The sequence below is a fragment of the Ursus americanus genome, chromosome 24 (genome assembly GCF_024610735.1).
Source record: "Ursus americanus isolate L20-20 chromosome 24, mUrsAme1.1.p, whole genome shotgun sequence".
Lineage (NCBI taxonomy): Eukaryota > Metazoa > Chordata > Mammalia > Carnivora > Ursidae > Ursus > Ursus americanus.
Genome location: NC_142150.1, coordinates 40,110,966 through 40,124,778, shown reverse-complemented (window position 1 = coordinate 40,124,778; position 13,813 = coordinate 40,110,966). Strand labels below are relative to the sequence as shown.

The 13,813-nt window shown below is 49.7% G+C and overlaps 1 protein-coding gene across 15 annotated transcripts; it reads left to right on the top strand.

Moving 5' to 3' along the window:
- SF1 (splicing factor 1) lies at positions 1-13,813 on the top strand. 15 transcript variants are annotated; one of them, XM_087854999.1, is made up of 14 exons: positions 1-379; positions 2,046-2,174; positions 4,901-4,976; positions 8,009-8,161; positions 8,361-8,450; positions 8,765-8,948; positions 9,036-9,151; positions 9,260-9,367; positions 10,079-10,259; positions 10,527-10,800; positions 11,141-11,195; positions 11,312-11,491; positions 12,255-12,459; positions 12,894-13,813. In XM_087854999.1, the coding sequence occupies exons 1-14, from the start codon at positions 349-351 to the stop codon at positions 12,927-12,929; spliced, it is 1,818 nt and encodes a 605-aa protein (XP_087711125.1). In that variant the 5' UTR covers positions 1-348; the 3' UTR covers positions 12,930-13,813. The 15 variants fall into 15 exon arrangements, with proteins under 15 accessions (XP_087711125.1, XP_045631449.1, XP_087711124.1 ...); XM_045775493.2 differs by having other exon boundaries at positions 11,136-11,195; XM_087854998.1 differs by having other exon boundaries at positions 10,527-10,804; positions 11,136-11,195.

Genomic DNA, 13,813 nt, shown 5'->3' with positions numbered 1-13,813 from the left:
AGCTCGCCAGGCTCGGTCGCCATTTCTTCGCTTGGCCTAACGGTCCGGCCAATCCCGGCGTGCATCGAGGAGGGCTAAGGCTCCACCAATCGGAGGCCGCCGATTTCGACCCCTTGCCTCGGCTCGGCCCAATCCAGGGCTCGGACCCATCGCCCCCGGCCCGCCCCCGCGGCGCCCTCTCTCCTCCCTCTTTGTGCGTCTCGCGCCGCCGCCGCCCGCCGCGTGAGAGGACGGGCTCCGCGCGCTCCGCGGCAGCGCAGTCAGGTCCCCTCCCCCCGGAAGGTTCGCGAAGAAGAAGCCGCCACCGCTGCCTAAAAGGAGCCGCCGGTGCCGGTCCCCGGGGGCGCCATGGCGACCGGAGCGAACGCCACGCCGCTGGGTAAGCTGGGCCCCCCCGGCCTCCCCCCCCTTTCCGGGCCCAAAGGGGGCTTCGAGCCGGGGCCACCGCCTGCTCCCGGGCCTGGGGCGGGGCTGCTGGTGCCCGGGCCGCCGCCGCCCCCGCCCGTGGGCTCGGTGGGGGCCCTGACCGCGGCCTTCCCCTTCGCGGCGCTCCCGCCGCCGCCCCCGCCGCCGCCCCCGCCTCCCCAGCAGCCGCCGCCGCCGCCGCCCTCCCCGGGCTCCTCGTACCCGCCGCCGCAGCCTCCCCCTCCGCCGCCGCTCTACCAGCGCGTGTCGCCGCCGCAGCCGCCGCCACCCCAGCCGCCCCGTCAGGACCAGCAGCCGGGCCCGGCCGGCGGCGGAGGAGGTGAGTCGGGCCGAGAGAGCGCGAGAGGCGTCGCGCGGACGGGCCCGGCCGCCTGAGGGGCGCGCGGCGGCGGCGACGGCGGCTGCACGCGGCAGGGGCGCGCGCGCACGGGGAGGCCCCGGGCGGAGGCGCCACGGGGCGCGCGGCCCGGTTCTCGGGCCCCGAGTGCGCACGCGCGGTGTAAGGGGTGGGGGGCGGGGAAAGCGGAGGGTTGCTGTGCGCAGGCGCAGTGTAGCGACCGGGCTTTGTGGCCCGACTATAATCTGGCGGGGGTCTATGTTGCTTTCCAGACCCTGGTATAGGAGAGGGGTGTCGAGTGGGTTGATTTGGTGGACGGGGTGGTGGGTGTGCATGTCATGAGAGCGTGAAAGGGTCAACTGATGACGTGGAGTACCTCCTTCCTGGTTCTGGAGAAGTCCCAAAGGCAGAAAAGTAGCAGTATCTTTTCTTTCCATAGTAAGGCAAGGTTTTCACTACATTGAAAGGTAGAGGTCGAAAATCCTCAGCGTGTGGTTGGGTCTGATGCACTTTTGGGTGGAAGGAATTTTTTCCTCGTTTCCATTTATCTTAGAGAAGTCTGATATGCCTCACCTTAGCTGTTGGGGTTTCTCCCCGGGCGGTAGAACTGACTCGTGCGTACCAGATGTGTAGGGAGTTTATGTATCGGAGGAGGAGGATTTGGCTGCTGTTGTATAGCTTTTTCTTTGTCAGACTTTTGATACTTCCTCTGGAAGTTCAGATGTTAAGTGTCTAGTGGGCCAGGAAAATGGAATCCTTATCTTGGCTAAATTTCTGAAGAAAAGAGTAATCTTGTAGAAGAACTGGGCTTTTTCACTTAGTAAAGCATAGTTTTGGTTGTGTTCTGGCCCTTTTAGAAAGGTGACTGGTGGGGAGTGGAGGTGAGAAGAATCCGCAGTTTCCCCAATCTTGCTTTACCAAGGTCTGTTCATTCAGTATACCTTGTCTCCCCTGGGGCTTTAAAAACATTTCTGGTTGATGTCACATGTCTGGAACTTGAGGCATTAAGATGTGTTTGCTTGTTTACATACTTCACAGTTTTTCTGGACACATAAATGTGAAATGTTACCTTTTTCGTTTCCAGAGCCAGGTACTCTTGTGACAGCCATGTGTTTCTGATTTCTTGGGTTTGTGTTCATTTCTTCGCCATTTACATTTTAGGTCAAGTTCTCAGTTTCCCAGTCTCCCGAGGTTGTGTCTAGTATCATAAATACCTTAACTGCCTGTTGGTAGTTAGTTTGCTGGTTTATATTTGCATTTGATGGACTTTATCTGCCTTTAGACTTCCCAAGTAAGAAGCGGAAGAGGAGCCGCTGGAACCAAGATACAATGGAACAGAAGACGGTGATTCCGGGAATGCCTACAGTCATCCCCCCTGGACTTACTCGGGAACAAGAAAGAGCTTATATAGGTAAATACACGTTCTGCATCCGAATACGTTTTCAGATTGTTACGATTTATTCTGAGCAACATTTTATGTGTCGTAAGCCTGAGACCTTAAAGTCTTGTTCTTTTGAGATGGGGTATGGTCAGGTGTACTTTTCACGACTTGACGTAACTCATCAGTTTTTACTCTGTAAGTCCTGCATTTGAAGCTCCTTGTTTTGGTCTGTTCGTAACAGCAGTGTTCTCCATGAGTGCCAGGAAGGTAGAGGGACCCACTTAGGAGTGAGGGTAGTCCCCAGTCCAGTACCCCACCCTGCCCTTTTCAGCTGCTGTTCATTGCCAGTCGGTGAGGTGAGTGTCTTCTGCCTCTCTGGACACGGCCCCAGTGGAGAACACTGCAGGTATTATAAACTAAGTACCTTTTTCACAGCATGGCCTTTCACTATTTCATATTCCTCCCTCCCCTTCATATGTGGTTTTTTACTTTTTATAGGTACTTTCTGAAAAGAGAAACTCAGTTTAATCAAAGAGTTGTCGTGAAAGTGTTGAACAGTGCACCCTTTTTTATCATTTTGTTGATTTTAACCTTTCCTTCAGCATCTTTTCTGGTTGGTCTTTGGAGAGCTGTCTTAAAACGAGGGCTCTTTTACTATTTACTATCAAAGAATTCTGCTGGGAAAGGGGTACTACTTGGATATGGAATGAGGTGGTAGGGTAAAAGATCTTAACTGTTGGGAAATTTCAAGAATTAACAATAATTGTCCACAGTGTAAATGAAGTTAACCTCAAAATTACCTTTTTTTAAATACAAGGTTTTTAATGCAAGTTTCACCTTTATTCATGTATCTGCAGCTGTCTCCAAAAAGTTCACTTGATAAACATTTCCTACTAACCAAATAAACATCCCCTTTGGAGTAAATTAGGGCAAAGGCCGCCTAGGCCAATGAGGCTGTATCCTTCACAGATAAAAAGCTTCAAGGCTGCCATGCGTTATTCTTGAGGATTGTAATCTCTTACGTTTTTTAATTGCTGAGAGTTCTGAGGTGTTGGAATTGTTTATCTTGTTTTCACAGTACTAATATTTCTTCTTTCCCCACTGTTCAAATTTACTTCCACCCACCCCCTTGTCTCATTAGATCGGCCTGGGTCTTTACAACCTTGTGGAAATGTCCTTAGTGGAATGACATTCCAAGAACACAAGCAGACTTAGAAAAGGGGGAAAGACAGACTTACCCTCTACATCTCCAGTTCTCTTCCTGTGCAGGGAGTTAATGCACTGAGCGCTATAATCAAAAGTGGATGGGGCCAAAGCAGAGGCCAGTATAGATATTAGCTCCAAGAAAGATCACAAACTTTTGATTGAAGTGCCAGCTATATCCTCAGGTCAGACCCCACATCCCTACCGTTCAGTTAGGAGGGCTGCCTGCCTCCATGAAGCAGACTTCCACCTTGAATTCTTGAGCTTAATACTTGCCTGTCAAGTCAGAAATTTTCTGGCATAGAAGAGCTTAATGATCCACGTATCCTATCTTAATTCATCTTCTGTCTCTCATGGTACACACTGCTTTGTAATTGCCCCCAGTATCTTCTCTTGATATGAATGTGGGTTTTCAGTTCTTTGCAGTTGGAATGGGTATGTGGTATAGCCCTGTGGGATGTATTTAAAATCAGAAGGGTATCTTGGATTAGATATACATTAATCCTGTTCTGGAGCCAGCTCAACTTTAACCCAACCTAGTAAGACTTGCCCTTATTAGAGATGCCTGCTCACAACTCTCAGACGCTGCGAAGGTAAGAAACAGGTGGTTCTTCAGCTCGCTGAAGACTGTGGTCTGGCTCTACACATGCCATTATCTTGAGAAGTCACCCGGGTAACATTTCCCTGGAGTCATTGAACTTTTGTGAAACCCTCCTCTCTTTTTCACATACAGCCTCATTTTGTCAAGGTCTGAGGGCCACACACATTCTCCTTGACCTACACTTTCTGTTTTCTACATCCCCTACTTTTACTCCCCTCATGAGGAGCAAGTCTGAAAACAGACTTCTTAACGTCTCAGTTACTGGTTTATTAAGGTATATGGATTGTCACTTAAGAGCCGAATAAAAGCAACAGGTATTGGGAGATCCTTACTAATACGGATCTGGTTGTACAGAAGGAGTGTGTATAATAGGTTTTTTATGAGGTGTTGAATTGGTTATTAAATGTTTATGTGTTTAAGGAATTTTGAACCTGGTATCAATGAAAATGATCTTTGCTCAACTGGTATTTTTCCTTGTCCCATGTTAATTGGATTTCATTTTGGGCTATGCTTAATATTTAATGAAGAAAAATAAACTCTCAAGAGTCCTGCCCTCAAAGTAATTTGGTTGGGAACAGGGTATTGGTGATAACATACATGGTTTGCTCTGGGTGCCAATTGTATAGCAAGTCTTGGTGGGGAGGGAGAGGTGAAACACCTAATAATTGCTTTGATGTTAGCCTTAGTGAACAGTCTATACCGCTAACCCCTCTTCCAACAAACTGTTTGCTTCCTTAAGTGATAACCATTTTGAAGCGAAAAATACCTATAGATGTAAATGGACTCCTGCCGATAGGTGGTTGGGGGTTTTTGCCTCAATGTGTTCACTGATCAATCGTCCCTTTCAAAGTCTCCGAGTTCTTCATGCTTGTTGTTGAGATTTGAGATGTTTTTTGGTAACATTGTCTTTTTTCCATCCTTTTTTTTTCTTTCCTAACCTGGTTTCTTCCAGTGCAACTGCAGATAGAAGACCTGACTCGTAAACTGCGCACAGGAGACCTGGGCATCCCCCCTAACCCTGAGGACAGGTTGGGAAACAGTTTTAACCAGCTGACAGTAACGCTTTTACCTTTTTCTCAATACGTTTTACTGGTGGCAACATATTGTGTCAGTTCAATGAAATCCTAGTAAGACGACTGAAAATACTCTGACCATTCTGGGGCCTAGGGTTTAATTAGCAATCTATATGGTCAGTCGTCAGTTAGAAAATTGGAATGGAACTTAATTACTAGCAGAATAAAAAGTTACAGGAAAATGGACAACTTGGTTTCCAGTTGGTAAGCATGTAGATTTTAACCTGATTTACCCACCCGTAGGGACAGTGAGGTGGCCCGTTAACCAGCCTTTTCAGTAACTGCTTTGGTTGAAAGCCCAGGGTGTAGAGCTTTTCTCACAGGTACACGGTGCAGGGATTAAGGATATTTTTGAGCATCACTGAATTTGAGTAGACCAGAAGCTCAGTCTGGTTAGCTCGTTGGCTGCAGTCTTCCTGCTCATGGTTTTGAGATGGTTTTAAAATAGATGAGATTTCTAACCAGCTTCCTTCACTGCCAGTGAATTTTCCGCCTTGGCCATTGCCTGGGGATATTGGGAGGGGCCAGAATATTCTCGCCTGTTTTGGGAAGGCTAGCAACCAACCCTATCTAAATCACGTTTATTTTTTAAGAGTGTGGTCTTCAAACAGCTGTGGTCACATCCTTTCAGTTTATAATTTCTCTCACCTTTGAAAAGTAAGAAGTCTGAGGGAAATGAACTTTTTAACCAGAAATTTTATTGGCTGGTTGAACTTCGAACAGCTAAAGTCTGGTCCATTTAATAGAAGGGCAGGCAGTATGCCTCCCTCTCTGTGAAATTGCTCTTAGTGCATGCAGCATAGTTGAAAACACTTCACTTTAAAAAGTAGTGTTTTTAGCTTTTATTACCCAATAAATGGCTTGTTAAATCAGGAAGATGATGTAATGGTTTTAGAAGCCACTCACTTATGCATCTTCTGCTGCCCTTTGCCAGGAAACAAATTAATCTCTCCATATGGGCTCTTCAGTTTTACTTAATGAAATTTATTATTTTTTATCTGTAGATTTTGGTTGGAGGGTTGTGTTGTGTTCTCTCTATATATATTTTTTATTTTTTTATTTTTTTCAAGATTTGCATTGTAGGTTGTAGACCACAACTGTTGAGTGCATTTTTTGGCCTTTTTCCCTTTAATAATATGTCTAACAGGTTACCAGGCAATTCCTCAAAAGGTTGAATTTTTAACCAAACCTTTGCTTCCTGGAGAAACGGGATTAGAGTTTAGTTGATCTATATGATGCCTATTTCAAGGGAAGAAGTCGGGCCAATCTAACCTCTAGAATACTAGCTCTTGCCTTTTCACATCCACAATTTGGGAAGAGATTAAACTGTTGTGAGGCTTTTAAGTGACCAATTTGGTACTGGTAAACCTTGTTTGGTTGGTTAGCCAGAAATGCTTAATTCTAGACAGTTATGGGGTGGGAATTAGAAATGTCAAGCATGTTAGAAATACAACCAGAGCAGTTTTTTTTTTCTCCCTTGTATTCAGTTTGAAAGAGGGCCTAATGCCTGATTGGTTTTGCTTTTGAGCCCAGGTTGGAGGGAACTGCATGAGTTTCTTACCTTACTAAGGTTATTTCCTAAGAAGGTGTATTTTCAATATTAAGCCACTATGCTATTTTGATGTTGCTTAAGTTGCACAGTTAAAAATGTTTTAAAAATCTCTTGTAGACTTAAATGTGTAAGATGATAGTCTAATGAGCTGGGGTATGTTTGCTTTTGTTCACTATTACTGGATTGTGTTAACAGTTTATATAAATGCTAGAAACGGAGGTGTCATTTAGCCGTCATTAGCCATGAACAAACCTGACCTTTTATTCCATCGTGTGTGTAACGTGGTATGACATGGTTCCCTTTAGGCTGAAGACAGTGGGAGCAGCCGAGTTCAGTCCTTGCTCTCCAACTAGGCAAGGTTCTCTCAACTAAACCAAGGGTATAGGAGTCTTGACTACTTTCAGGATGTTTTTTTAATAACCTGATCCACATGGTCTCTTCCCTTCTTGCAGCTGCTACTAAATTTTCATTCAGAATATCAAGCTATGGTCCTTTTTGTAATCTCAACTCAGAATTCTAGGAGTGTAACTTCTCTTTTTTTTATTACCGCAAAATCCAGCTGTGGTAAACTGACCATTTTATCATTACTATTTTTTACTTGTAGCAACAGCATTTTACTCCTTAAATAAATGAGAGAGAGAGAATCTGCTTTCTGGACTTGTAAACTCTGGTGGAGAATCCTAGGTTTTCCCCTTGCCGTTTGCAGGTCCAGACCCTAGACAAGTACTTGACCAAATCTGCATTTGCAGCCTCTAGCAGAAGCTGCTTTAGCACGTTAACGTTTTTCTCTACCCAGACTCCCCAACCTCGAACAGCCAGAAAACAGGTTGACTCCTGGGCCTTGGACACAGCCAGCCAGGCCATTGAAGGAAAAGCAGAGACGAAGCCTTGAACCATCTCTCTCCATTGTGGGGCCAAGTAGCTGCAGCAGCCTTGAGTCCCAGTTGCATTGGGTTAAAGAGCTCATACTTCCTATGTGGCAGGGGTGCAGACACTCTTCCTGATAGGGCACGAGCTCTGCAAGAGTTCACATTTTACCTAAACTTGGGGTTTCCGTGGTTCATAAAGTTGTAATATTGTACAGTTTTTTAAAATGAAAAATTCATACTTGGCAAGAAGACTCCAGAGGATGATACTGTCCTTGCCATTTACAGTCCAAAGATTTTCCCCTAGAAGGACAGACTTTTTTCTTCTCAGCACTTAGAAGCAAGACCTTTTGTTTTTTCTTTCTCTCACACACCGCAGTCCCCCTCATGCTAAGCCAGCTTTCATCTCCCCATTCCACACGATCTTGAGTAGCACACGTTACGGTCGGTTCCTCCGAAGAGTGTTGTGTTAGGGTCTGAGAGGCAGAGGGGCTGGGGAAGACTAATTTTAGCCCATGTGGGATGAGAAAAGTGAAGGCAGAGCAGTAATAGTGGTCTGTTTCCCACAGGTCCCCTTCCCCTGAGCCCATCTACAATAGCGAGGGGAAGCGGCTTAACACCCGCGAGTTCCGCACCCGCAAAAAGCTTGAAGAGGAGCGGCACAACCTCATCACGGAGATGGTTGCCCTCAACCCTGATTTCAAGCCGCCTGCAGATTACAAGTAAGCAGAAGGCCTAGGTTGTCCAGGCCAAGGGCATGTACAGGTCACGTGTGGTACTAATTTGGTACTAACGTCGCTCTTCTTATCCTCAAATCATGTATAGCTAATACACGGTAGCAGGGTTAGTTCTAGAAGAGCTGGGGATTATTTGTGTCCTCTCTCAGAAACATGCAGAGTCTATGAGTCTTTTCTTTTTTAGACCTCCAGCAACACGGGTGAGCGATAAAGTAATGATTCCACAAGATGAGTATCCAGAAATCAACTTTGTGGGGCTGCTGATTGGGCCCAGGTGAGTAACTGCTACCCTGTGGGTTACATGATTCCTTAGAAACTGAGACATCCCGGTCTGAGGCCCAGCTGGGTGCCGTTGATGGCTTACCTTCCTGCTTTTGGTGGGAGTTCACACTTTTCTGTGAGGAAAATCTCTTCAACCCCATTTTACTGCAGAGAACTCACATATTGAGGATTGGTGTGGCTGCCCTTAACTTAGAGATCGTGAAGCTCCTGGTGGGAAAATCTAACTCTCGCACTCACGGTTTCCTGCCAGCGTGATCAGAACTTGCCTGTCAAGTCTAACAACTCAATTTTTTCTGTCCCTGATAGAGGGAACACCTTGAAGAACATAGAGAAGGAGTGTAATGCCAAGATTATGATCCGGGGGAAGGGGTCTGTCAAAGAAGGGAAAGTTGGCCGCAAGGATGGCCAGATGCTGCCAGGAGAAGATGAGCCACTTCATGCCCTAGTTACCGCCAACACCATGGAGAATGTGAAGAAAGCTGTGGAACAGGTGAGGCAGCCAGAAAGGAAGCCTCTTTCTAGAAATCTATGGTGGCCCTAGAGCTTTACATAACTGTGCCCGTTGCATCTCCACTAGATAAGAAACATACTGAAGCAGGGTATTGAGACCCCTGAGGACCAGAATGATCTACGGAAGATGCAGCTTCGGGAGTTGGCTCGCTTGAATGGGACCCTTCGGGAAGATGATAATAGGTGTGTGATGGGCTTAGAGTGGAGAGAGTGTGCAAACCTGAAGAACCTGTGGGAGTAGGAAGCTTGGCCATAGCCCTTGAGATGACTTTCCCCCCCTCTTCCTGACAGGATCTTAAGACCCTGGCAGAGCTCGGAGACACGCAGCATTACCAATACCACAGTGTGTACCAAGTGTGGAGGGGCTGGACACATTGCTTCCGATTGCAAATTCCAAAGGTGAGAGCGTGGGGTTGTGGTTTCTTTATAGCCTGTGGTGTTCAAGACATTTCTTGAGCATGTTGGTTGGTTGCTGTTAACCTTTGGACCCGAGAGAAGCTTCCTTATGTGAATGTGGTCTGTAATGGTGTAATGTTAAAGCCCAGAATGATTAGAAGTATCTCGTGCGAGCACCTGTATTTTGTGGCGCGTCCTTGAGTTCAGGAAAACTAGAAATTTCCATCCTGAGTTACAAATGTTTCCACTGTGGCTCAGTATTAACTACCTTTTACTGCTTAGGATTGGTTTCAGAAGCCATCTGGATTTTTGACCATTTTTGATCCAGCACTTGATAGCAACATTTTTCTGGTTTTTTTCTCCTTTGGAAAACCTGGCAGGTGCTCTGGTCTTGCATAGACTTTCCTTGCCTCAAACTGGGAATGTAAGATTTGATTAAAGTTTGCTCTTGGGAAGAGCCTGTGCTTTCCTGGATCGTGTGGCTGGCTGGGTGCTCTCGGTCTTCTCTGTTGTGGCAGAAATCCACGTGGTCTCCCACATGCAGAGCTGGGTGCAGAACCGAGGACTTGATGAGACGATTTTGAGGAACGGTTAGAAAAGATGATTGAATTCCTCAAAACTCTGTCAGTTCTTCAGGATAGAACTTTCTTTCCTAATAACGAATTTTTCTTCCCTTCTCGCGCTCTCTTTCTCCGTGTCCCGTCCCGCCTTCAGGCCTGGTGACCCCCAGTCAGCTCAGGATAAAGCACGGATGGATAAAGAATATTTGTCCCTCATGGCTGAACTGGGCGAAGCACCTGTGCCGGCTTCTGTGGGCTCCACCTCTGGGCCCGCCACCACGCCCCTGGCCAGCGCACCTCGGCCTGCTGCTCCCGCCAACAACCCACCTCCACCGGTGAGTTTCAGGGGCTGGTTCTTAGTGTCTGGCCCCCCCCATTCTCTTCCTCAGAGACTGGGGGCTCTGGCCAGGTGCTTCGGGTAGAGCACGTTGACAGACGTGGCTGGCAACATTGTTCTTCCGGGTGTCAGGATGTTTGGGGATCTTTCACTTTAGGAAGATCCTGTCCTTGTGTGTTTTCCGGTCCTCTTGGCAGAGCCGAAAGAACAGTGTTGCCAGCAGGGGGCGCAGGCAGGGACGTTGGCGGGAAACGCTCTCACGTAGTCTCTCATGTCCACCACCCAGAGCCGCCCACCCTGGATGAATTCGGGCCCTTCAGAGAGTCGGCCCTACCATGGCATGCACGGAGGTGGTCCTGGTGGGCCTGGAGGTGGCCCCCACAGCTTCCCACACCCATTACCCAGCCTGACAGGTGGGCATGGTGGACATCCCATGCAGCACAACCCTAACGGACCCCCACCCCCTTGGATGCAGCCGCCACCACCACCGATGAACCAGGGCCCCCACCCACCTGGGCATCACGGCCCTCCTCCAATGGGTAAGTAAGTGTCAGACCAGAAACCTTGGGGCTTTGGGATAAGCAAGGGTGACATCAGGTTGCTGTGAACCGGAAGCAGCTCCCACAGTGGCTGGGTATTGCACCAGGTCTTTTGCCAAGGTTGGGGCTTCAGAAGGAGCAAGATTTCATCCTGGTTTAGGAAGTGATTTCTGTGTGGGGTAGACACAGGCCTACCTCTCAAAGGCAAGGTTCCAGAACTGTTCTTAGAAGAGTAGTGGTTGCAAGCTGTGTGAAGCAAATGAACTGTCGGTGGGGGCATCTTCCCTGACCAGTTCAAATGTCCTGCTAAGTCCCTGCTCTTTCCTTCCATCAAGATCAGTACCTGGGAAGTACGCCTGTGGGCTCTGGGGTCTATCGCCTGCATCAAGGAAAAGGTAATGCGGCCTGTCATCTGCTCACTCCGGGGTGTGCCCTGGACCTGGGAGTGGGGTCTGTGTCCCCAGTCCCTCTTCTCCCCTGAGGCCTCACCCTTGCCTCCACCTACCTGCAGGTATGATGCCACCGCCGCCTATGGGCATGATGCCGCCGCCGCCGCCGCCTCCCAGTGGGCAGCCCCCGCCCCCTCCCTCTGGTCCTCTTCCCCCATGGCAGCAGCAGCAGCAGCAGCCTCCGCCACCCCCTCCGCCCAGCAGCAGTATGGCTTCCAGTACCCCCTTGCCATGGCAGCAAAGTGAGTGGAATATTTTGGGCTCGTGGGGGTGGGTGGGACGGGGAGGCGGGGCTGAGAGGAGCAAGAGAACCTCACAGCTCACAGCGGCAGGCAGACACCCAGGGAGGAGATGCTGCTCTCTGCTGGGGGTGTAAGCAGAAAGGGCTTTGTGGCCCCTGGGGGTCTTGGGGAAGAGAGCTGATGTTTGGCGTGGTTGTGTCTGAGGAGCAGTTTGGGGGGACCTGGAGGGAACCTGCCATCGTAGGTAGAGTACCAGAAATCCAGGCTCTCACGGGCTGGGCTGTGTGAGCTGCCGGCTGCTGGCTGGCCCCGGGCCTGTGTGTAAGGCCGGGGTGGGGAGGGTGCCTGCATGCTGCGGAGAGGGATGTGATTGGGGCCTGAGAGACTGCAGGGATGGGACGGGCTGTGGGGAGAGTAGCTGTGGCCTTGAGGTTGAATGTGCCGTTCGGTGGTGGCGGCGGATGGGCGGAGGGATGTCAGAGCCGGTTCTTGTGTCTGGTACCTTCCCCTCAGCCCTTCCAGGGGCATTGGTGACAAAGGGCTTACTCTGCTAAGCCCAGAGACCTCGAGGCTGACCCCAGGGTAGTCCTGCCCACCCCTCCACTCCCCATCACCAGGACAGCCCCGCCCGCCCGCCCCCCACCACCGTACCGCATGCCAAGCAAGGAGCAGGCGCCCCTCGCCCCCCCATCCCAAGGCAGCAGCCGCAGAGAGCCGCGGTGTGCCCCCGCGCGTGTGACCTTGGGCTTCTTTACCACCCCAGATACGACGACTACCACCACGAGCGCTGGCACAGGGTCCATCCCGCCATGGCAACAGCAGCAGGCGGCTGCCGCAGCTTCTCCAGGAGCCCCTCAGATGCAAGGCAACCCCACTATGGTGCCCCTGCCCCCCGGGGTCCAGCCGCCTCTGCCGCCCGGGGCCCCTCCCCCTCCGCCGCCTCCGCCGCCTGGTTCCGCCGGCATGATGTATGCCCCGCCCCCTCCTCCTCCGCCTCCCATGGACCCTTCTAACTTTGTCACCATGATGGGCATGGGGGTGGCGGGCATGCCGCCCTTCGGGATGCCTCCAGCTCCCCCACCGCCTCCACCACAGAACTAGACTCGGTTTTTTAAGAAAATATATATTATATAGAGAGAGAATTGGTCTCGTTTAAACACACGCCGAACCTCACCATATGGAGCCAGACATTGGGATGCACGCATGTGATTTGTGTGCACGCATGTGTGTGTGTGCACGCACCGGGCTGGGCCAAGCGACTGAGGACTCGCTTGGGAACGGGCAGGTGGTAGTAGGGGCGCCAGCTTGGGCTCTCCTGGCGCCCCGTAGCATCGAGTGTCTTCTTTGTCTTCTTTCTCTCCTCACCCAACTCCCTTTGCCTCTCCCCAAACCGGGCCGCCAGGATCCCTCCCCGCGGCGGCGATGGCCCGAGCCATGAGAGTGAGGACTTTCCGCGCCCATTGGTGACCCTTCCAGGCAGACAGCCTCAGCAGCGCCCCTGGTGGACAGGATGGTTCGGCAAAGCAGCCTGAGTTATTTTTGTGGACGGAATCGGAACACGCTGGCTCCATATCGTGACATTTTTATTAATTTTTTTCTTTTTCCTTTGTTATTTCCTATCTGTTCCTTTCTTCAGACTCCGTCCAAGGAGATGCTCTTCCCCGATCTTCCGCTGCAGTTAGATTCCTTTCCTTTTTCTCCATTCCTGTTCTCTTCCCAAGGAGAGGAGGGAGCAAATGGTTTTAGGCGCAAGCTTTGGCCATTAATGTCAGGTTATGGGGGGGGGGTCCTTTGGTTCTAAGATTTTCAAGGTTGCCATGACCACCCCAGAGGTTTATTTTTATTTTTTATTTTTATTTTTGGTTAGTTTGACATTTTGTCTTTGCCATCTCTGTAGAGTAGTGGGTTAATTTTCAGGGCCGACATCCATCCTGGCACCCCTGCCAGTGCTGGGTGGGGCCACCCAAGACACTCTGGGCTTGTCTGCCACCCTGGAGAGTCCTTTTCATGCTCCCTGAGCACCTGAGCTGCCTCAGATTCCATTTGTTCCTCTCCTTCCTGGAAGGTTTCCTTTCAAATTTTATTTTAATCCCAAATGTCTGAATGTTCTGCAGTGTCTAGGGGTTTGAGCCCCTTGTTTTTCGTTCTACTTTTTTCTCCCCTTCCCTCTTCATGGAGTGATTATGTTGACAATGTATAATGCGCGTTCTCTTCACTGGTTTATCTGCAGAAATTTCTCTGGGCTTTTTTTTCGGTGTATGATTCAACACTGCGTTAAAGGGGGTTGGATGTTCCATTGAATAAAAGAGCAGTGTGGTTTTC